The sequence below is a fragment of the Apostichopus japonicus genome, chromosome 17 (genome assembly GCF_037975245.1).
Source record: "Apostichopus japonicus isolate 1M-3 chromosome 17, ASM3797524v1, whole genome shotgun sequence".
Taxonomy (NCBI): domain Eukaryota; kingdom Metazoa; phylum Echinodermata; class Holothuroidea; order Aspidochirotida; family Stichopodidae; genus Apostichopus; species Apostichopus japonicus.
In genome coordinates, this window is record NC_092577.1 from 31681046 (window position 1) to 31704852 (window position 23807).

General features: G+C 37.8%; 2 protein-coding genes across 5 annotated transcripts; one reads left to right on the forward strand and one right to left on the reverse strand.

Annotated features, from left to right (window-relative positions):
• Positions 1-157: 157 nt before the first annotated feature.
• Positions 158-12706, reverse strand: LOC139984874 (mitochondrial inner membrane protein Mpv17-like). Of its 2 annotated transcripts, none has more exons than XM_071998989.1 (9): positions 12538-12706; positions 11869-12027; positions 10560-10675; positions 9500-9592; positions 8613-8708; positions 7628-7660; positions 5488-5540; positions 4817-4895; positions 158-3646 (listed from the first exon to the last, which is right to left on the reverse strand). In XM_071998989.1, the coding sequence occupies exons 2-9, from the start codon at positions 11942-11944 to the stop codon at positions 3620-3622; spliced, it is 573 nt and encodes a 190-aa protein (XP_071855090.1). In that variant the 5' UTR covers positions 11945-12027; positions 12538-12706; the 3' UTR covers positions 158-3619. The 2 variants fall into 2 exon arrangements, with proteins under 2 accessions (XP_071855090.1, XP_071855091.1); XM_071998990.1 differs by lacking the exon at positions 12538-12706 and adding an exon at positions 12263-12388.
• Positions 12707-14367: 1661 nt separating this feature from the next.
• Positions 14368-22358, forward strand: LOC139984795 (metallo-beta-lactamase domain-containing protein 1-like). Of its 3 annotated transcripts, none has more exons than XM_071998842.1 (5): positions 14368-14516; positions 15027-15202; positions 16316-16515; positions 18207-18321; positions 19383-22358. In XM_071998842.1, the coding sequence occupies exons 2-5, from the start codon at positions 15049-15051 to the stop codon at positions 19535-19537; spliced, it is 624 nt and encodes a 207-aa protein (XP_071854943.1). In that variant the 5' UTR covers positions 14368-14516; positions 15027-15048; the 3' UTR covers positions 19538-22358. The 3 variants fall into 3 exon arrangements, with proteins under 3 accessions (XP_071854943.1, XP_071854944.1, XP_071854945.1); XM_071998843.1 differs by having other exon boundaries at positions 14369-14516; positions 16316-16479; XM_071998844.1 differs by lacking the exon at positions 14368-14516 and adding an exon at positions 14721-14744.
• Positions 22359-23807: the final 1449 nt, after the last annotated feature.

A 23807-nucleotide genomic window follows, 5' to 3' on the forward strand; every position in this document is an offset into this window, starting at 1 on the left:
CATCTTGTATCTAAGCACCCCCCATTTGTACAAACATTTTTGAGGTCCCCTCCCACAGGGCAACACAACTTCAACTGGTTGCATTTAATGTCATGTTTTACGTAAAAACACCAAACTCCAGCCTGAGAAAAGGACAATTGTAAAATATAACAAAATATGTTATTTTCTTTATTTATTGATGATACCCATAATAAAATATGACAGTGTGAATAAAATAGTACACAAAACTGAATATAAGTTGATACAAGCAACTCTGGTAGAGTAACTGAGGATTTAAGTAATTAATACAACATTATTTGCAGCATACTAGTACAAGTTATAATTACCTTACACAAAATTCTCACTACTATACTCTGATTAATATTATCATATAAAACAAGGGAAATATTACAATAATTCAGACCATTTTTTGCATGCATAGGTGTAAGTTATTTCCGTGAAAATGTTGGCAATAAAGTGATATCGTTTTGGGCATTACATGCAATGGAAATATTTATATTTATATATTAAAATTTGTATTGCTATGTATTTTTTTTAAATTAAATTCCTACTTGTTTTTAGGAGCTGAACATTTTATTCTTCAAGTTAAAAACCAAAACAGAATATATTCCCTATATGTTTAAAGAGAATGGTTTACATATTAATGCTTTCTTTTGTGCCATCCATTCATAAATAATTTAATTTCTTATGTATTAATAACTTTATAAATCTTTACATTCCACTGAGGAAACATAATTAACTATCTGGCCATAATTTATGAAACATGCAAGTTCATTTTCAACCAAACCCTGACCTAATATGAGAAGGTATTACGATGAGTTACAGACTAGACAATTTACTTTTATCACATTTATTCCCCCTCCCTGCCCTTTCCACACCACCCGACCAACCCCGTCTTCTTTGCAACATCATTGAAAAACCCAATGTTTAAGACATGACTCCCTCAAGGCCCGCCCATCCCCCACCCAACTCCTTAGCTCCCAACAGCATTTCCTTTTACACCTGCCTTTTATTTTCCCTCAGAATTAAACCAAAACTTTTTTAACCCTTAACATAAACTGTACCAAAGATGAACAGCCATTCTAAGGGGGTGATGTAACCCCTAATAATGGCCTCTCTCTGCCCTCCACCGAAGACCAGATCTATTTTCATTTCTTTAATATGATTGACCCCTCCAAGACTTGGAACATCTTTTTTATATTATGTTTCTTACTCTGTCCAAAACAAAACTTATAATTCCTGAATCAGTTTACAAAGCTAGATAATATGTGTCAATATTAAGAACTAAAAGTACGGCTTTGTTGCAGCAACAAGTCAAGGTTTCAAAAAAATTACAATTTAATACAATTAAAGACTTTCCAGCTTATCATATTAAACTCTGTCAGCTTTTATCTGTTCCGTTGGAATCATGACACATGTCTTTATGGTATCATCAGGGAGTTGTTATGGAAACAACTCCCTGGTATCATGTTCAAATATAGAGCTGCAGAAGCTGCAAAATCCCCTGCAGCATGGCTGCATGACTCAATACCAAACAACAGACGTCAATCAACAGTGCCTATTGTGTGAAACTAAGTTATATGTCACCGAGACAAAGCTCAATGAAGCTGAACAAGTAGTCGGAGGTTTCAACTCGTTTATTGCACACGTGGCTCAACAGGACCATGTGAAAAAATCGTTACCGGGCAAAACCAACCGCACAACAAACTGCGGTGTACAAGGGTTTACTGCGGCTTTCTGGGGTTTACGCCAGCTTTATACTAATGGTCTGCTAAAGTAGCACATGCGACGCCTCTCTGAACCAGGAGAGGAATGAAGCATATGTACCTCACATAATGCGTAAGTATGCATCGATTATGTAAGTGTGCATCGATTACGTAAGTATGCAAATCGAGGAGGTGGGTATAAAAGGTCACACCCTAAACACCATTGGGTGAGAGCAGCATTGACCTTTGCCCCCCCTCGACCAAGCGTAAATTTCCCCTTGGTCACGCTAAGGAAATAACACACATCGGCAATGATGACATTATATACTGTGCGAAACTGCACAGTACGAAAGATTACATCCTATGCAGCCTCACTGCAGGATGCTGTAGACCCCACCCCCCCCCCCCCCCCGGCCTAATTACCTCAGATTTATACTTTTGACACAGTGCATAATTGGAATAACTAGAATTTACATGAATTATTCTACAAGATAATACCCATATTATCACCTTGGCAACAACTGATTTGCTCGACGTGATTATCTGACGTGGTATCGTCGATGGTAAAAGCTAATTTTCACTAAATTCACTCTCAAGTTTCATGTATTAGGATAGAGGTAGTCAAGGATGTAAAACAGAGATAAATAGATTAATTAAATAGATTGTCATCTCTTTCACGTTTATGCTCATCAAACTGGAAATACTCAAATCTTTTAACTTTGGAATGATTAGAAAATCTACATTATTAATTATTTTATATATTAACGCATAACATTTTAAATCTTCAGAATACATATTATCTGTTGGCAGTCAACTGATGACCTCCATTGATCAGGGATGAGCCTGGGGTAATAAAAAAATCACGGAACTTTGCAAAAATTGCGGTATAGGCTCCAGTTTGGATATGCTACAGTGTGTTAGGATAATAGTTTTTGTCCCCGAGGTAGAAAAGAAATCACGGATATGAAAGGCCTTAGGGGAATTACAGTGCAGTGTCATTGCAAATTGCCTTAGTGCCTCAGAATACTGCAATGCATGTGGCCTTTCGTTCGTGCCACTCAAGGTTGTGTTTGGAGTCACTCGTAAACCTCTGTTGTAATGTATGCTCGTAGCTCTTTGAGTAAGTCTTTCATTGTTTGTATTTTCCTTCATTCAAACTTTTTGTTGCAGAACCCTTTATTTTCTTTTTGAAATGCTCATTTTCTAGCAGAACGTCTTTCATTGTTTTTTGTTTCCTTGTTACTTGAACGCTGCGGATCAGTGACATCCTGGTTTATCATTAATTGGTTTATAAGTATCTCCAAAGACTCTCTTTTTGGGGGAGGGGGGGGGGCCTTGGCATTGATTCTGTCCGTTTCATATGTTTCTGGGAATTAACAAATTGTTGGCACAGCATCCCTTTTAAGCCTTCTTCCTTCAATCTCTGGACCACTGACATAAGAAATAGAAGTAAAATGCTCACCACGCAGGATGGAGAACCTTTAACAATAGTGCTCACCCCCAGTCCACAACCATATCTCCTTGTAATTGGACTTGATAGAATACATGATTGAGTAACAATCCGAATAAAATTACAAGAAAACCCAGAATTCCTCACTTTTGCATATTTGCTTCATATAGTTATTAACGTATTATCATTAGCCTAACAGGTCCCTGTCAGATAATTCTATTAAATGAAAAAGCAAAACTTAGGTATAAATTACCTGAAAGGTTTGAAGGGAGTCCATGAGATATTGAACATCAAATATAGATATCATTTTAGCAGCCTCGAATAATTTTTGATCAAAAACAGTTCAAAGATTAATTTACTACAATTGTTTAATTTATTACATATAATTGCACTTGATAAGAAAGTGGAAATAAAACCTCTCTGGTTAAAAGCCTGACATCTGATGTTATCAAACCTTCAGTGTTTAGGGCTTTGTACCGTCTACAGGAACCTATAGAAGAAAAAGAATGTTAGAGAGGTTTAGAATGTCCTCATCATCATAGCTCAGTTAAAAGGGCAGAGGATAACAGGCATATCGGGTACCTCCCCTCCCCCCCCCCCCTCCTTCTCAGCTTAGCACAATAATTCAAAAGTAGTTAGTAGTGCAACTTTGCATTTAGGCCTAAGTATAGTCATAATTTATAAGACATCTAAAACATAAATTTCTTTCTGGAGGTGGGGGGGGGGGGGAAGGGTTGGTTGATGCGGAAGGGGCCTCCAATTCCCTGAAATGGCAGTCATCTTCAATGACCCCAGGCCCACCCCCACTTTACAAAATCCTGGATCCGTTATTGGTAAATTCAACAAAGAGATACTGATTACGAATTAACAATAATTTTCAGTTCTTTTATAGCGCAATTTACAATAAAGTCTCGCAGCGCTGTACTTAACCCTGGTCATTGGTAACTTGTCACACCTACACACCAAAGTGTGCACAATTTAAACAATCTCTCCTGGGGCACCAAGGTGCACACAGCCACGTGTCCCCTGGGAGACTTCCCATAGGGTGCAGCCACAAACCGGCGCACGCAACTATATGTAAAAGTCACCTCGCAAGTCCCCATTTAAACACCTGGGTGAAGAGAGGCAATGGAGATAAAGAGCCTTGCCCAAGGACACAACGCAATGATCTGGCCAGGGCTCGAACCTGTAATCCTTAGATCACAAGTCCACTGCCTTAACCACTTGACCACAATGCCCTCAAGTTAAGCTAGCTCATTGGCATTTGTCAACATATTGTATTTACAATTTATGCCTTAGTGTACTGCAATGGTCACACACCTATTAAAACAATCACATATATATATATATATATATATATACATGTGGCAATTATTTGCTAGCATATGTTTTCTTTGATGGAGTACAGACTGTTCAGGCCATTACAACCTGAGCTTTATCTTAATTTACCAAATTTCGGAATATTTGAGGAGAAAACGACAGAAAAACCTTCTTTGTAAAGCTTGATGGATCGACAGGGCTGTGGAAAAACTTGCGGCTCTCTTCAAATCTGAACATTCGAAGGCATTGCACGAAAGCTGCTATCAACTTGATTCAAGCTTGATTCAAGCTTCACTCAAGCTGGATAAAGTGGTTAAAGAAATAAGACAACTGGACTGACCTTTTGGTCTGTCGGATTGTTCGTTTTCCAGCTGAGGTAGGTGTTCCAGAATACCGAGACGATATTGATGACAACTGGTCTGAGAAAATCAATTCAAGAAACATGAAGACCTTTCTGGTACTAAATGGTACTACCTGTTTCCACTGACGGAATTTTGGGCACTTTGTGTTTTTCTTTAGAAATACACTCTTTGTTGACAAAAGAATTGTAATAATAAAAGGTGCCCTTGTGTTGAAAGAAATACAGGTACTAGTGGAATTTGTGGTACAGAATGCAAACAGGTTGTATTTTATTAGGAACTTGAGATTATTTTGTGGTTTGACCCCTCAAATCAAAGTTACATATCTCACTGCACCATAAAGCTTGTGACCTCCCCCCAAAAAAAGACCCCCCCCTACACTTTTTCCCTCCCTGTCACTAATATCCCATAACCAAGCCTGGCCAAATCCAACTGATATAGCATTAAGGGTTACTTACTTAAGTATTCTCTCTAATGAAATTGTTCATAGCATTGAAACTGATTATCATGAGGCCAATGTCCCAGTTGAGTACACTCCCTCAATTTTCACTGTCCCTTCTACACAATGGATTCCTGTGCCATTATTTGCCAATAATCTGATCATAAAGACTTTACAATATTCAAGAAGAAATGATTCAAATCTCAAACTCACCTGTAGTACAATGGAAGGATGTAAAAGTTAAAAAGCTGAACTGGTGGGAAAACCTGGGTACAGAAAAAGGAAATGTCTTCATCGATTTAAAAAAAACTTCGTAAATTTTTACCGATATCCCAGTGGTTAGAGCAAAGGGCCGGACAGGACCAAAACTGTTTTGCTACAAATAGAATATAAATCGCTCAGGCCTATAAAGGCTGTAAGGGTGTGCATACCAGGATTAGTGCAAGTTTTCATGGACCGATTTCTTTATTTGTTGGCCCCCACCGAGAACCCCTGCCAGATGTAAACACCACAAATAATTTGAAACAATCTTTTCAAGTTCCCTTAATGAGTCAGCTATACAGATAGTGATGATTATCTTTTTCGTAAAAAGTTCATTAACGTAACCACACACCCCATTTTAGAGGTGCGATACTTGCTTTGAATTAAAACAATGTTTTTTTTTTTTCATTCCAAGATATCATAACATGGCACTTTTATTAGTTTTATTGACTAGTTTCATTTTTTTTTTATAACCATGGAATTTTTTTAAGCTTATGCAAAAATTTATTATGTGACCAAATTATCTAGGCAACAAGATTAAATTCTCAGAATAGTTGGAATTGTGTATTACTGGTTAATATAATATCAACTTGAATTGAAAAAGGTTACACAGGATCAATTGGAATCATATTTTAAATTACACTGATGGAACAGACACAAGCTATAGTGACTATAGACACGAAGCAAACCTCTCTGCAGAGTATCAAGAGCTGTCTAAATTGCAATCATTCAGTTCAATGACCAGGGATGTGCCCAGGATTTCCTGAGTGCCGGGTATACTGTACTGATCACCATCCTGGGGGAGGGGTCTAAAGAGGAGGGGGTGTCCCCCTCCCCTTTGAGAAGGTGCTCAGATGCCAAATGCTGGCACTTGTCTAGCTTTTTAAGCACATACACAAAAGTACTAGTTTTGCTAACAATTTACATTTTTAATTTTTTTTTAGTGAAATATATTACATACCTGGTAAAAGTTATTAGTTTGCTTCAAAGAAATTTTACAAGGGACCAATTGAGAGCCGTAAGTAAGGTTTCTCGCATGCGTAACTGATGCATTATTAGTCTGTATGATTTTGGCATAGGCTAGGCCCAATATATGTTGAATATATTGTTAGGAATGTTGGGATTTTAGATGAAAATAGTGGTGGGCAGGATTCACGATTTTTAAGACAGTGCTGGGCGGTAATTTTTAGTGCAGGGCGAGGCCGCCCAGCGTGGGCACATCCCTGAATGACCTTGACAGTCTTGGTCTTGCACCCTAATATGGATGCTGACCTTCTAAAGTAGAACTGGTGATGGAGATGAACAAAGGATGCTGATCTTCGATCCCCAGTTGACCAATCAGCTACTGACACATTTGACTTATTTCGCAACAGACTGAGCTAAGGGTGACAGTGATACCTCTAGCCAGGAATTGACTGACAGATTCCTAGCAGTAACGGACAAAAGTGAAGATTTTCTGGGTGTAGACCAGCGGTTCCAAAAGAGGGGGTCGCCACCCAAAAGGGGGTAGCCAACGCATTTCATGGGGAGCCAAAAAAAAAAAAAGGACGGGATCAAACGTCAAAATTTCTTTGATAAGAAGTTCTTTTGATTAATAGATATTTTGTTAAACCAAATGCTACATTTCCGGCTATTGTTATCGATGACGTTTACATTTATACAAGCTGTATCTTAAAGAGGTTAGTTGCCATTTTGACATTGTGGTTACTTTATTTAAACTGTACCCACTTGTTTCTGACATGGTCGTTATATGGAAAGCCAAGAAGATTTTAGCATAATTTTTTTTTTTTTTTTAATTTCTAATTTTTTTAGTATCATTTAGTATGGGTGTTTTTTATATTGTTGCTTTAACATTTTTTTGCCTTATTGGTTCTATATATTTAATATTTCGGTTTTTGTTACTATTTATTTTTAGGTTTTACATTTGTAAAGTGCTTTGAGCAACTTTGATGATTATGCGCTATATAAATATTACTTATTACTTATTATTATTATAACATCATAAATGATGATATGGCTTGAAAATGGCTTAAAAAATATTTAAAAAAAGAGAACTAGAGAGTTGATGAAGACGTAAATATTATGTAGTTACCATGTAAGCATTCAACAGAGTCGGTACAAAGTCCTGTTTAGTGAAAAAGAGAAGGAAATTTACTATCATCAGCAGAAGCAACATCCAAAAGTGTTTAGATGAATTACGAAGTAAACTAACGCCATGAAATTGTTGTCACAAGTAAGGAATGATTATCCAGTATCAAAATAAATCACATAATAAGATACTTTTAATGCAAAAATAACCAAATTTCTTCATAAATACAGAGATATGCAAACTGCTCTTTTTAAAAGAAACTAAATATCTTCATTATTTTTGATGAACTATTTTATCAACCAAAAATACTGTGGTTCAAAGTGAAAAAAAAATACATTCATTATTCCCTGTGACAATGTCATAACATCTCACTTAAAGGGTGTGAAGACTCGCGCAAAAAGAAACGTCTAACGCCGGTAATCTGACCTAGTTTCGAATGAGGTGTAACAGAAGTGTTAGACATCACCACCGATCCCAGAAAATACACACACACAGCTTGCTACCTTGGTAATTAGACACTATTGTACAGTCAATACATACAGCTGCAGTCAATACCCACAGAACAGTGTATTAATGATACAGCGATGGACATCTCAGGTCGAGCTAAAGATAACAAGGTATCACGTTTCATTACTGTCTGCATATTTTGTAGCGACATGAACAAAACGTCACTTGCAAGCAACGGAAAGTTAACTTTTTCAGATGGTTTGGGGCAAGTCTTCAATGACTTTAAAGATAATGTTTGCAGTGGTAATTGTGCCAGGCATCACTCCTCCCCCAGCTTAATCTTTCTTACTCTCTATTACCAGCAGTGAGCACTCAGGTACATGAGAGAAGGGGGGAGGGGGGAACCTACCATAATCAACAGGACAAATTTAGAATCCCCCCCTCTCAGTCCCGTCACCCATCTTTGAAATCTATAGAAGTCACTGCCTCTGACCACTAATAATTCTGAACAAAAAAACCACTAAATGTTCTTCGTACTCACAGCTTTGAGTTGACTCTTGACTTCAGGCACAGTCCTCCCGTTTCCAAAAGCCACGTAGGATATAAAACATGATACGATGAACGGTGCAAAAAGAGCCTACAGTATAATAAAGGAAAAGAATTTGACATGGTAAATAATAGGTAAATAGGTTCATTTTCAGAGTGATGGAAAAACAAATGTCTATTGTAATCTCTATAAAAGAGTACAACCCAACATTCTCAGTCATTTTTGAAGTCATCAAATATTACTTATGTGTTAAAAATGACAATCTATACTAAGTTGACTTATTCTTGCTGAATTGGGTTTGCAACATAACATCCCCTACTAGGCCACTACATATGCTGTGGTAAGTGCATGGTTTAAATTTCGTTTTTGCAGTACCATATTGTCACCAAAATCTTTGAACTCCTTGTTAAAAAGTGAAGCAATATGCAACATACGACTTTCATACTGCATCAGATGTATTAGACCCAATAACACTGTAGCCTGTTGTCATAGTGACTAGCATATGGATGCATGTAAGTGCCATTGGAAAACATCAGAGAGTTTGAAAAAAGTTATCCATTTACAGTATACGATATATTGACACATCATTTGCAAGTCTTAATTTTGTAATATTTTGTTGTATTGGAGAATTGCCAATCCACTCAGCAACTTGCAAGAAATTGTTGCGATCACACACAGGTACGAAAAAAAGCCAATTTTGAGCAGTGTTTGAGAAAAGTCATCAATGCAAACATTTCGCTGTGCACATCGATGATAGTTGACTATTATAAGTCATAAACATTATTAAACTTAAAAGCTCAGAAAATGTATTTCTGCTATGGGGTGGGGCATAATATAGGTGTGACCACCATGAAGTATGCTTATGTATATTCATACTGCACCTGGTCTGTGGCAACTTTACACAGGGGAGCCAGTTTACCAGACCCTTTGTAAATCCTCTCTAACAACTTGTACCAGGTTATCACAACTGGACCCTGCAGGGAAAGAAAATATCATGCACTGTGTTAAAAACCCAGGTACTCTCAACATCTATGAAAATCAGACCTCATGCACCCTACCATCCACATCCTGCCCCTCCCCCACCCCCCTCCCACCAACACTATTATATAATAAACTCATTAAAAATAATGTGTACAGTAAGTAAGTGACAAGAGTAAATCTGCAGGAAACAACAGCAAATTATCACAAAATAAGTGAAATATTTAAAACACTCATAATCAATTGATCATATAACACGAACAGTGCCAACATATTTAGTCTATTTGAGCAATACCAGGCTAACAGATTGTCTTTTTCTTACAAAGCAAATTAAATTAATGACATAACATATTGCCTGTCCAAAAAAAAAAGAAATATAATTTTATGATGCCTAGCAGCCACTTGTGGATATAGGAGAAGCTAAAATGGTTTGTATCTTACACTTCTGTTTGAGTGGCTACTCCCAATTAACAGGGTCTGTTCATTTTGCATTTTCTTTTTGACCATTTGGAAAAACATTTCAGATGGGGATATTAACTGCGGAGCTATCCTGGATGAGGAACTCACTTTACTTTAGCCAGCCGGGGCTCAAAACCAGGACTTCCCAGATGTTAGGTTTCATTGGTTCTAACGTCACTGCCATTATCCACTCGAAATTAGCATATTGTTTTAAATGTGCCATCCCCACTCCCTCCCCCCTCTCCCTCCCTCCCCCCCGGATGACTCAATGATTTAGCCACTCGAAATAGGTTACCTTCAATCAACTACATGTCTCGGGTCAGGAACGAGATTCTTAGACAGGGGTTTTAAGGTCTATTAGGTCGTGGAAGATATTTCTCTTCAATGTAAGCGACTTAACATTAAACATCCCTCTTTAATGCTAACTGGAAATGAATTGAATGTTACTTTGAATGATAGCCAAACGACAAGAAACTGAAGTTGACAAAGGTGACAAAACCTCACCACAAAGATGACACCAAAGAATGACTGACGAGCCGTCCTTGCATAGTTGTGGCCATCTAAGCCCTTCTTCTCCACCAGTTGCTGTGCTAGAACATCTCCGACACCAAGTACACATCCTGATGTACAGTACAGTAAGAGAAATGTTTGTATTTTTACTTTTTATGACAAACTTATTTATTTCCAATTGAAATGGATGGTGTGAATTAACAGATGCAAACTTAAATGCTGTAGATTCCATACTATCCATAACAGGAACCATTCAGGACTACCGCATGCTTAATGACAGGCAGACTGTGTTGCACTGAGTATTCCATGTATTTTAACACAGTTGCCCTTGGCAAGCTTGTACTCCCCCTCATGGATTTGTATTTGTACTAGTACTCAAGACATTTTGAAAATATCTAATACTAGTGAAGGACTATAGTATGTGTGCCAGTGGTGGAGCGTCCATACAGTCAGAGGGGATGGATGCCCCCCCCCCCCTCGATGGACTCAAATGGACTGCTGGCGCCCTTTTCAGCTTTTTACCACTTTGTACTTATTCGCGATTATTGACTATTTTATTGCGCTCTCAAATACCTATTGACATTTGTCACATTTTGTTGGTGTAATTTTCTGACAAAATGGCGATGACACCTATTTATTCTTCATTATCTGCAAATTAGCAAGGCCCGGAAAGGGTCACTTCCGGAGATCTAGGGAGTATCTGTACTCAAAATATTTCCGTACACTCCGCGCCAACCTGTGGTGGTGCTCCGCTTAGATAGTGTGGAAAGCACCCCTACAGACCATTCTGAAACTAGTAATTTTGTGGCCAAGACTAAAGAATTTTGATAAATTGATTTTAAATATATATAATTGAAATTTTAGTGATTTGAAAAAGTTAGAACAGTGAAAAAACTTCCAGCCTCCACTGGGATTCGAACCCTGGCCTCCCGCTTTATATGCGGACACCCTAATCAATAGGCTATGGAGGCTGATTGTATGTCCAGGGTTCGAAACGGGTAAGGAAGGTTGTAATTCCACTGTAGGTATGTCACCTGTATCGAACAATACTAGTTCTGTTTTGGTGACATAGATAAATTAGTATGTATATAAATTAGTATTGTTATTATTATACTATTATATTATCATTGTATGTATAAACATCCTCAACAATCAGTGGGTGAATAGCTGAATAATTAACAATGCAAACATTCAGAACGTACAGTAGTACAGTATATTCCAAAGTTGTAATGTCACTCCATACAATGATTCAAGGTAGGAAAATTTAAATTTCAAGCTTCAGGTTCCTAAACAGTTAATATACCTGAGGTAATGCCTTGTGTTCTCAACGGATATCTGGCTAAACATTGCTGATAGGCACGCCAGGCTTTTATTATCATTTCTGATGAGCAGTTTGTGTCAAAGAATTTGTTGAAACAGGGATATTGGGCACCTGATTTCTTTCAATATGTCGATGGCACTTCTGTAAATAAAAAAATTTTCGTTTTAGATTTGCTTCCAAACAGAAAATGATACAAGAATTTAATCTCCATTTTTTCTGTATGTATTAAGATTGCATTAAAAGACTGCAGGTTAAAACTTTCGTTCCCATTCATGCCTACGTAAATACTACTACTATAGTAGTACTCTACACATGACTCAGAAGTTCCTTGGTATACTTTCCAGATATGACACTAAATATATTTTCAGTTGGTTACGTTTGTAAAAATTGCCAATGGTTCTTCGCATTTCATCCATTTTAGCAACCTTTTCCTATAATGCTTGCTGCATGCCCGATGGCAGTAGTATAAGTAACTACTACTGTACTTGGCCTACCAGCGAATTACGCTGCGTACGGTTAAGGTGACCTAAGCTACTGTAGGTGAGACGTATTAATTATATTCGTGGAACTGTCTTGCTATATCTTAACTACCCTACCCGCTCAAATACGATATAATGAATACTTCAATCGAACTTTTAGATATGTCCTTACTTGAGGTACTTCAGATCAGCATGATAAGAGCATGACGTATAGTTGCAGCTGAAACTTGTGAAAGGTTTCGAAAATCAAGAGGTTCCAAACATCTTTTATTTTTCGGTATTGACCAGTTGGGCGCCCTACTATATGTAAACGCGGGGGCATCCATTAAATTATATGTCCCTGAACTTCTCAACTTCAAATTGTTATTGAACGCCAAAATAAGTCGTATTCAGGGTTACCGGCAAAGCAACGCTAGATTTGCCAAAATAAACCCCCATTGTTGTGTATGGTTTTCAATCATTCGTTGCACTGATTTATATGATAGGCAGTCTAGTGATCATTTTAAATAACAAGTTATAGCTGTTTATAATCAGGAAATAATACAAGAACATCATCTGTGGATTTAACAATCAGTCTGACAGGCCCCGAAAAATCCCAAGAAATCCCAAAGGCATTGTACTGTATGGATATCTAGTAATATCTAGCGAAATCCCAAGATCTTCCCTAAGCTGAAGGCAGATAGAGAATCGAAGCCTTCAGTGTGTAGTGAGCTTGAAACTGTGCGTCTTTCGAAACGAAAAGTGGGGCATTGCACAATAAACAGATGAAAGTTATTATTTCATTCTCATTTCAGTTATTCGAATTTGTAAAGCAAACAGCAGATATCACATCATATCAGTGAGTATGAATATGGCGTTCCAGCATGAACAGCCTCCAAACTGTCTATGTGTGTAGTGTTCGGTTTTGGAAATATCTGGTATTTTTTCATTTCCTCCAACGAAGCTTTATAGTAGCCGTTATAAGAGGTTTTAATACTTGTACACCAATAAATTAATTGTGTCTGAATTTTCGAAAATTCCCTTACCAACATTCTTCATCATACGTACGTCTCTCAACTCGTGCAATTTTGAGCGGTCTGTTAGGGGTTGAAGGAGGTTTTTCTATATTGGTTGTCCGTAGATGAAATTTCGGGCAACATTATGGGTATGTTTTGAAGTGAATTTATTCACGAGAAATGTGAAATTTCAAATTCTGAACAAATAATTGGCTTAAACCCTGAAAAGTGGGGCTGACGGGTATTGTGGGCCGCGACGTAAAATCACCTACAAAATCAATGATCCACAGGTGATGCGATGAGGTCGAGCATGGTGTGTGACTGGTGACAATCTTCAAAAAGGTTATGGATGGGGAAAAAACTATTGGGAAATACTTGGTTCTCAGGCAAAAGTGTAGATCTGGTTGGTCATTTTCCATCCTGAGAAGTGCCATTTCCGGTGATCTGGGGGGGGGGGGCGGTTGGGTGGGGTATCAAAACCAGAAATTTTCTTGTGCACTGCGTGCCAACTGATGGTGGCGCTCCGCTTAGATAGTAATTTGCGCCCCCCGGGTTAGAAAATCCTGGATACGCCCTGGCAGTAGTAGTAGTAGTATTAGTAGTAGTAGTAGTAGTATTAGTAGTAGTAGTATTAGTAGTATTAGTAGTAGTAGTAGTAGTAGTAGTAGTAGTAGTAGTAGTAGTAGTAGTAGTAGTAGTAGTAGTAGTAGTAATAGTAATAATAAACTACATATTTATATTTCTTCAATCGGGAGGTTGATTAAATTCATTAACTAGCATAGTTGAATAAGTCTTTTCGATATCAAATAAACCACTGAGATGGAAATCGACACTAAGTAAGAAGCACATGTGAATGCATCTTGCATCCTTCAGTTCAGTTGCTCTCAAAGGGACTCTCTGCATTTCGGCATTTCCTTAAGAGTGGGCGGAGGGGAGGGGTTGTCTACATTCCTCTACATTGTTGAAAGACATGGAAGACTGCACTTTAATCCGCATGGGTGGTTGCGTTCTACTTTTAACCAATGAGACACAATTACATCAGTCATGCGGATTGTCACCTGATTTTATTTATATCAGGCACTATCAGTTCTTGCAATCTTAGATTTGTTGCCGTGCAATTTGTGTGAAACTTCATTACAGTTGTTTGCCTGATGTGGTAAGTTAACACCCTTTTTGCCCATTCGAAGTTTAACTCCATAGTAAGGAACCCACCAGAGCTAAAAAAATGATCGATAAATTACCGTCACGGCTAGTGATTCAATCTGATCAGTGATATCGGTGTTCTATGTTACTGTAGCCTACTAATACTGCGCTACAGTACTGTAATCCAGTGTAGCGGAATTGGTCCTGTCACTCGTTCAGTGTACATTGTCATTTGCCTACAGTACGTATCATTCATTCTGTTAGTAATTTAGTCGAAGTGAAGGTGGGAGGTCATCAGTGTAGGTTAATGTTAGCACAAGTATGTTCTTATCCATATTTGCGAAAGGTCTTACTTATACTAAATAGCAGTTACCTTTTATTTGTTTAATTTTCTTCCATGTCAAACCTCTGCTACAGTGTATTACTATTACTATAGAGTTAGACATACATGTATCAATGTTTTCTGTTAATACTTTATTAGACAACAGCCTCTTTTCATTTCCCTGTGCATTCATCATTTCAGATTATTATTAAATTGGCTTATAATGGAAGTAATAGTGCTCAAGGAAGGTTATTGTAGAGATGGTGACGCTGAAGGGCACTTCAAAGCCAGTGGAACCATAACACTTATAAAAGGGGAACATCATAATGTATTAGTGGACACTGGAAGCCCATGGGACACAGGAATATTAATAACAGGTAAGTAAGGCACTCAAAAGAAAAAAAACATACTTAATTAAAGAGTTGAGAGGTCTCTTTATGGTGAGGGAGGAGGTGAAATTTTGTATTGAGAAAGTGACATTGCATTGAGGACTAAAGTCACTAAATAAATTTTTGCATTAAAAAATGTGTTGCAAATATTTGACTTTTAACAGTGCAATAGAAACTGTCAATTATAAGATTGTCACCCCAGTTAGAACTGCTTAAAGGTCTGCTGTTTAGACCCCAACTATAGCATGAGAGAGCCTAATAGTGAGTGTTAAGAAGCTATCCAGGCTAATTGTACAGCCTGAGATCAATTTACGACCGTGGCAGATCGATTACATAATCACAAAACTTTCCTAGCTATTTAGCGTGCTATAATTGGAGCCAATAAAGCAGATCTTTAAGCCAACTGGTTCTGATTATTGAGGTATTTAAATCCTCTAATTTAATTGTTCTTAATGTACAGATGCAATATTTATCATAAAATATAATCTGCTCTAATAGAAAATATTACCAACATTTAACAGTGGAACTCTCCTTTTGCAGCTTCTTAAGTTTATAAGTTGATTTGTTTTCCTGTTATTTGCCCAAATGCCCAATATAATTGATGTCACTTTTTTTTATTGGGGGGGGGGGGGGATGGGGCTTTTCACATTTATAGCTATTTATACAAGTGCAGGGCTGTAGGCTTAATGAGAGGGGGGTTCAGGGGAAAACATTTCCCAGCTCAGGGCTCGGGAAAATATGGAGGATGCTGGAAAACATATGTAATTTGAAGATTTTGAAAATTGCAAAAGGAGACCTGCAATATAATTGATCCCTGTAACCAACCTGGCTCTACACATCCCTGCAGAAGTATTAACACAATCAGTACTGTAGGCTTTATTTAAGAACTAGCCAAGAACAGAGTGTGATGCTATTCATCATTTTCTAGAAGTGACATAATCACGTTCTTGTTATTACTGTTCTTTTCAGAAGCAACTTTGTAAAGTATCCCATGTATGGTAAGATTTAGGGAGAAGCTACTATGTCAGTTGAATTCCATAAACATAGTTATACAACATCCTCTAAAATAATACCCATCTGCGTTGTGGTCTTTTATTGCAGAGTTAGCCAGACAGGACATGGCCCCCAATGACATCCACTATGTGGTGTGCACCCATGGACATTCTGATCATGTGGGCAACCTGAATTTATTTCTCCAGTCCACGCACATCGTTGGGTACGACATCGCCTTTAAGGACGATTACCAAGACTTTGAATTTAAAGAGGTAAACAAAGGAGAACAAATCGTAGTTCAAGATACTGTAGGTATAACGTTTTGGAATAATTTACATCTCATATAACCTAGTATCAGGTCTCTTTTTTAATAAATTTTAAAAGTGTCGTAAAATTATTTCAAACTAAGTAAATGTTCTAAACAGCACAGTATTTTCAAAACAATATACACTAATAAAACACAGAATGAAATATAGCATAAAAGGTCATTAGAATTACCTCCAAATTTTAGCACAAGTACAGGACTGCACTTTCCTGGAGGTCCTGACTGTCCAATAAATCAGAGATGTTGGCATCCAGAAAATTCATAAATTGTCTCAACTGATAACATATTGTGATCACACCAATGATTCAAATATTGCATGATAATTGTTCATAGAAACAATTCAACTACAACTTCCTAAAATGTTCGCTTTTTGGAAAACATTTCACCAACGCGAAAAACTATAAAAGGTTGCTGATGGTGTATAAATCCCTAAATGGTTTAACACACTCCTTCTTATATGAAAGATACAGTATGTTCACTTTCATTACAAGTTCTATCCATAATCATGGCTTAAAGTCTGCCTCAACATCAGCTTTATATTATGTGTGTGGAAGAAGAACAGAATTTTTAAAGGAAATGTTTTCCTTACCTTGGGTCAAAACAGTGGAACATTTTACCTTTAAGTATCAGAGAAGGTCCTGATTGAAATTTGTTTTAAACGTTTTCTACAGCCTTACATTAAAAGGACAGTTATCTACTCTAACATTTATAAGACTCTATATATTTGTATTATTATTTCATTTCATTCCTATGCTCCTTTTTACCATCCTACAGGGTATTGTTTGTTTTCATTGTTTTGTTTTCATTTTATATTTTATACTTACTGTTGTTTTATTCTTCCACTTCTCTTATTGTCTGTATTTCAACTTGCTCCTTTTATACTATTTCAATTTTTTCTTATATGTGTGTATATGCCCATCTTAAATTTTTGTTTTATTGTTTGATTTATACTACAATTCTTTTTATTTTCTTGTAACTGAGGGTCGCAGGGAAGATAAGCTCTGGATTACCAAGTCACCCTCAATTCAATAAAGTTTAATTTAAAATAATCAATCAATAAAACAAATACTTGCTAGAAACTTTAACAAACAGTATACAAATATTGAGTATTACTTAATAATGACTATATACAATATTGTAACACTGGCTGGCTCAAGGCTTAAAGCCCGGTCACACTTTACCGATTTTTTATCGGAATACTATGCGATTTTCCCGGAGGAATCGAAACAGCCTGTTTTCCGTTTGGGTCTTCTAGCCACAGTGATAAAGGACCTGATTTGCTATCTGTTGAGCCATTCCGATGTGGAATAGCCCTCTCCTAATTTTTGATATTGACCCCGTTTCCTTTTATCGGATAGCTATCCGATTTCTCTTCCGATTTTTATCGTTTTTCGATGTGACGTCACTTCAGAATGTAGTCAGTTCTAGAACCCCTCAGATTTGAAGTAGGTATTCGAATATTCCACTGCATTCATTAAATTCACTACCACAAACCTCACTCTTCGGCCTAAAATCGAAAAAAATCGGACCGTATTCCGATAAAATATCGCTGTAGTGTGACCGGGCCTTTACAGTGTGTAAATGATTTAACCCATTTGAAATGTAAGACATAGTACGACTGTGAGGCAGAAAGTTGATTAAATGTTCTTTTTTTCCCTGTTTTTTTTTTCTCAGGGTAAGAGCTACGAGATTGAGGACAACATTGAAGTAATTCCTACCCCTGGCCACATGCATCATGATGTCAGTGTCATTGTACGGAACACGCAACACAGGACAGTCGTCGTTGCAGGTAACGTGAACAGATTCTAGGTCGTTACGAATTTTGTTTGAGATTGAACAAGATTTTACTGTATGATTTCTATTTCAGACAGTTCAATTTGAAAATGTGGGAAGGTTGCTTTTGTTGTTGTTGTTATTACTACAGTACTTCTCCAGCCTTGAGATATCTTGCCTCCAAATAATCCTCATTCATCTTCTCCTGTTCCCTTCCCTTGTCCCCCATACCATCCTCTTCCCCCTTTGCGGTCTAACCAGAAATACAAAATCAACCGTCTTGCACGACTACAGAACATTGCTGCACGAATTGTCATCCGTTCCAAGACAAGAGAATATGTCACACATATACTGAGAGGATTACACTGGCTCCTGATCAAAGACCGAATTATTTTTAAAATATTGATTTTCACATATCGCTAGTTTGTTAGAACTTCGCCATTCTACTTGTCAGAACTTCTGCAACCATATCACGCAAATCGCAGTTTCATGAGATCACACAATAAATTACTTCTGTGTGAAAATCGCTCAAATCGATCATGGGGCAAAGAGCTTTTGCTGCTGCTGCCCCTTCTCTGTGGAATAGCTCCCTCCAGAATATGTCAAACACAGTTTAACTCTTGCTTCTTTTAAACGCTCTCTCAAGACGACTCATCTGATGAAAACTGTTCAATTAATTGTTCACTGTTGCCCATTTTTGCTTGCATTTTTGTCTTGAATTATGTTTACTGTTTTTTGTTTTGCTGTTGACTGTTTGTGTCACTGCGCCATGAGCGTCTTTTTTGACGGGTACCGGCACATTCATATAAATGTCCATTATTATTTATTATTATTATCATTATTATTATTATAATTATTATTATTATTATTATTATTATTATTATTATTATAATTATTATTATTATTATTATTATTATTACTATTATTATTGATATTATTATTATTGATATTATTATTATTATTAATATGATTATCATTATTATTTGCTACGTTGTTAAGTACACAAGGACATTCCTATAACATTTATATGACTGTTAATTTCTTTTTTGTCCTTTTTGTTGTCCTTTGATATCAAAGGAGACCTCTTTGAAAGCGCCGAAGACGATAACATCTGGCAGAAGAACAGCGAGAATCTCGAGATGCAAGAGCAGAGTCGACAGAGAGTCTTGCAGATCGCCGACTTCATCATCCCGGGACATGGCCCGGGCTTTAAGGTGCCAAAGCCGAATTGAATGGTCCAGAAATGTTGACTAATGTGGCCTCGTAGCCCCCCGGTTATGCGTGGGACCGGGATTTGCTCAGCGAGGGGCACGCAGCTAAAGCACTGTGACCCTAATGCAGCATTTGTTCCTTCGTGTCATCGAGCTAATTCACTGAAGTGAGTTACAAATGTTAATAGTAGATTAGATGGCATCGAATTTAACTTGAATAAACCATGGGGTTTGGGCTTTAAAGGGTGGGAAGACTCGCGCAAAAAGAAACGTCTAATGCCGGTAATCTGACCTAGTATCGAATGAGGTGTAACAGAAGTGTTAGACACCACCATCGTTCTCAGAAAATACACACACACAACTTGCTACCGTCGGTAATTAGACACTAGTGTACAGTCAGTACATACAGCTGCGGTCAATACCCACAGCACAGTGTACAAACCATATAGCGATGGACATCTCAGGTCCAGCTAAAGATAACAAGGTATCATGTTTCATTACTGTACTGTCTGCATTTTGTAGCGACACAAACAAAACGTCACTTGCAAGCAACGGAAAGTTAACTTTTTCAGATGGCCGCACGCAGTTTGGGGCGAGTCTTCAATGCCTTTTAAATATCCCTTTTGAGTGTAGCTCACATTTATTCAGTGCAATGGTACATTCTGCATATCCTTGTAATAGGCTAAACATATTGTCTGCTAGTATTTGCCCAGCCACCTCTTCTTGTTGTCTGAGAAATAAAGAAAGGTGATAAGGGTACTGCAGATAAAAAAAAGGTCACAGGCTCCACCACAACCCACCCCCCCTCCACCCACTGTCCACGACCCTTCCTTGAAATCCTGTACCAACCACACAGATGTCAAATGTGAAATCTATCGACTATTGTTCATACTTTTTTTGAAGACTTTCCGTACACTGTGAGCCCGCCATGATAATTTGTTACCAATAATTTCAAACACATCCAGATTTCTGAATTGCATCTTCAGTTTTATATGAAATGTCAAAACATTGTCAATTAATGTACCCCACCCAGTAAAATGGCCAATTTTAATTGACAATATCATGTTTACTGTTCTAGTTAAAAATAAAATGATGTTGAAAACTATGGCCCTTAAAGTTATTTTGGTTACAATTGTAATGATACTAAATATTTTGAAGTACACTTTTGAAGTATTTATTTATATATCCTGTAACTAATGCATTGTCTTTTGATTACTGGATGTTGGGACCTAGCATAAGGCACATGTCTGTGTGACAGATTGTTCTAGGTGAAGGGAGGGGGTGGGGGGGGGAAGAGGGAGCACTCTGGTACCAACAGTTAAAAGTAGCCTTCCTTGGCAAAAGGTACTGTCTGTATTGAGGGAATTGCTAATGGGAGAGAGTGTGGGATTAATTATAAGGGAAGGCAATAACCCTTCCCGGTTATTTTGATTCACTGGAAGTCTGTCATAAATATTAAAGCAGCATTTTGCGTCCTTTTCTATGATTTATTTCAACTTCACTGACTCCACTATGCCATAACGACATACATAACTAGCTTATCTATTTAAATCTCACTTCAAATGGTGGCATAGAAGTCGGAAAATTTGCCACTTTCAACTTTGTTCTCTCCAAGATAGTTTCCTTCGGGATCCCAATAAACCTCGCCCATAATATGAATATTTAAACGCTATGAACGTCATTGACCAATAGGCCTACGTAATACAACACCATGTGTACAGTCTATATGGCAGCTGTACCAGGGAGTTCCATAACAACTCCCTGGTTGTACCAACGCAAAGTCTTGACTCTATTTTTAGCAATGGCTCATAACTAAACCTGCATCTCTGATTGGTTGAATTCAAACTAGTGGGTTTGGGGGAACTGTATGCGATAAATTTTGAATGTGGAATTTGTCGTGGACACTTTCTCATTATCTGCAAATATCCTTAATCACTCGCCAATTCAGGTTGTTGGCAGGGAAAAACTTGGCTAATATCTTAGATTGCTGTTTTGTGATTGATGTAAAACTCGATGGACATGTCAAAAAAAGTAGAAAATGGCGACCAAACGCAAAATGCTGCTTTTAAGTCATTGCTATCTAATAAACCTTTTGCTACTTCATATTTGTATGAATTAGTCGGCTATTTTTATAGAGTAACAGATACATTTAATTGGATGTAGGTGGGTTGGAAACTGATCAAAAATTAATTCAGTTCGTAAATTATAAATCACTACTCTCTTGTGTTTATTCAGTGCTCTTTTCAACAGATCCAGTATTCTATTCATAATGTTGACTTGTATTTGAGACATTGTAAAAGTTTTTTAATTAGCATCTTTACCTTTCCTTGCAATATTAAGTAACAGCAGGGATGTAGCCAGGAGGGAGCAATTGCTCTCCCCCCCCTTCCCCCCCCCCCATTTCAGTATCGTGAATTTTTTTTTTAAAGTAAAAGCAGGAAATATCATGAAAGCTCTCTTTTCAGGTTGAAGGAATCTAAGCGACCCTTCTCAATCTATCTCCTGAAAGTTTGTCTGCTACGTAATAAAATATTCTTATTATAGTTTATGTCCTGCAACGCGGGAGGCCTTTTGGGCAAACCTTTTCTTAGTACATCATGGTGCTCTGTTAAGTGTAATAATTCTCCCTGGACCCTTTGTGAGAAATGCCCCTTTTAAAATTATGCTCCCCCCTCTACCGGGCCCCTTTCAAACTTCTGGCTACGTCCCTGAATAACAGTGACCACAATAAGCAAGTAATTGTGTAGGGGTTGGGTGTATTGGGGTTAAATATTCAGCAATATGTTTGTACCATCTGTAAATGTTCTTTTACAATAAATATATTTTGTTACACTATCAAACATATGCTGGTATTTGATTTTTTTTATATCGAAGCCTTTGCAGGTAGTGATATCGTTTGTCAAGGTTTCAATGTATGTGAGGGTGTCAAGATGTAACCCATTCTCATGTTTATGCATTGTCATCACTGACAGCTAAGTTACAAGAATGTTGCCATTGAGAATCCTGTAGCCTTTCCTCCTTGCTCTGCTTATTCTTCATATAGGGTGGGGTGGGTGGGTGGGTGGGGGGGGGGCTGGTCTTACCCCTACATGTTACTTTTGTGTGTGTCAATGAGTTGGACACAAACTCTTGAAGAGTGAAACGTTTGAACTCAAACCATGACTGTAAGGAGCAAAGAAGGAAGTATTTTGAGCGGTAGTCTGGTCGTCTGAGATACCAGAGTTTTATCCCAACAACCAAAATCATCCGGCTCAGGAGGTCATACTGGGACATGTGAGATGTCGAGATACAATGTTAGAATATCATGATATCTCGACAAAAATTGTGATTTTTGTCGAGTTACCGATTTACGAAGTTAGACATACCCTACCCTTTCCCCAGCCGACATTTTCCATTGCTCCAGTAGACGTTCGTGTGGTGATAACATTTACAACGGTGACAACCCCATTAAAATGTTTCCTATTCAGGAGGGGGTTGGAGGCGTCCACGGGATTTCAATAATGGGGTAGTGGTGGGGGGGGGCCTCAAATTTCAAAGTTATCCCAGTCTGATTAAGGTAAGAGTGAACTTTTGTGGAAGGGACAAAGACGAATGGAGAATTTTACAAAGTCGGGGGATTACACACAGTGGCGGCGCCAAGGGGGGCTTTAGCCCCCCACTGAAGTAGTCAGCCCCCCATTAGCCCCCCCAACTGAAATAGGCAACAACAAAAAAAAAAACCTCATTGAAACAATATAGCCTACCCAAATTTTGTCCGCCATAACGCAGTGCTACAATGGTCAATGGAAATTTGATGAATTTTTCACATGATAATAGTCAGTGACTCAGTTGTGGTGCAGGAAGCCTTGTTTTGGTGACTGATAAAAACAATTCAGAATCCAGCTTTATCCGCGTGTGCGTTTCACAAACAGCGTGTATACAGACTAAAACAGGAGTTGTGTCGGAGAGCGCGATATAATAATTGAGCAAAGGAATTGGATCTTTCACAGCAGGTAATATTTTAGTGATACGAAAACTGTGAATTGGTATCTTCCATTCTAATTTGACTAAAGTTACTCACAAAAAAATGCATATTTTTGGAGAAATTTTCAGGTGACAAAAGCCTCGCTAAATGCCACCATTTTGCATGTAGGCCTTTCCAGGATTGGGACAAAATTCAAAAGGGGAGGGGACACCCCCTCCCCTTATACCCCTCCCCAGGACGGCGATCACTCAATCTTGTAAGCCACCCAAAAAATTGGCTCAGCCCCCCCTTAGCCTCCTCAACTAAAAATTCCTGGCGCCGCCACTG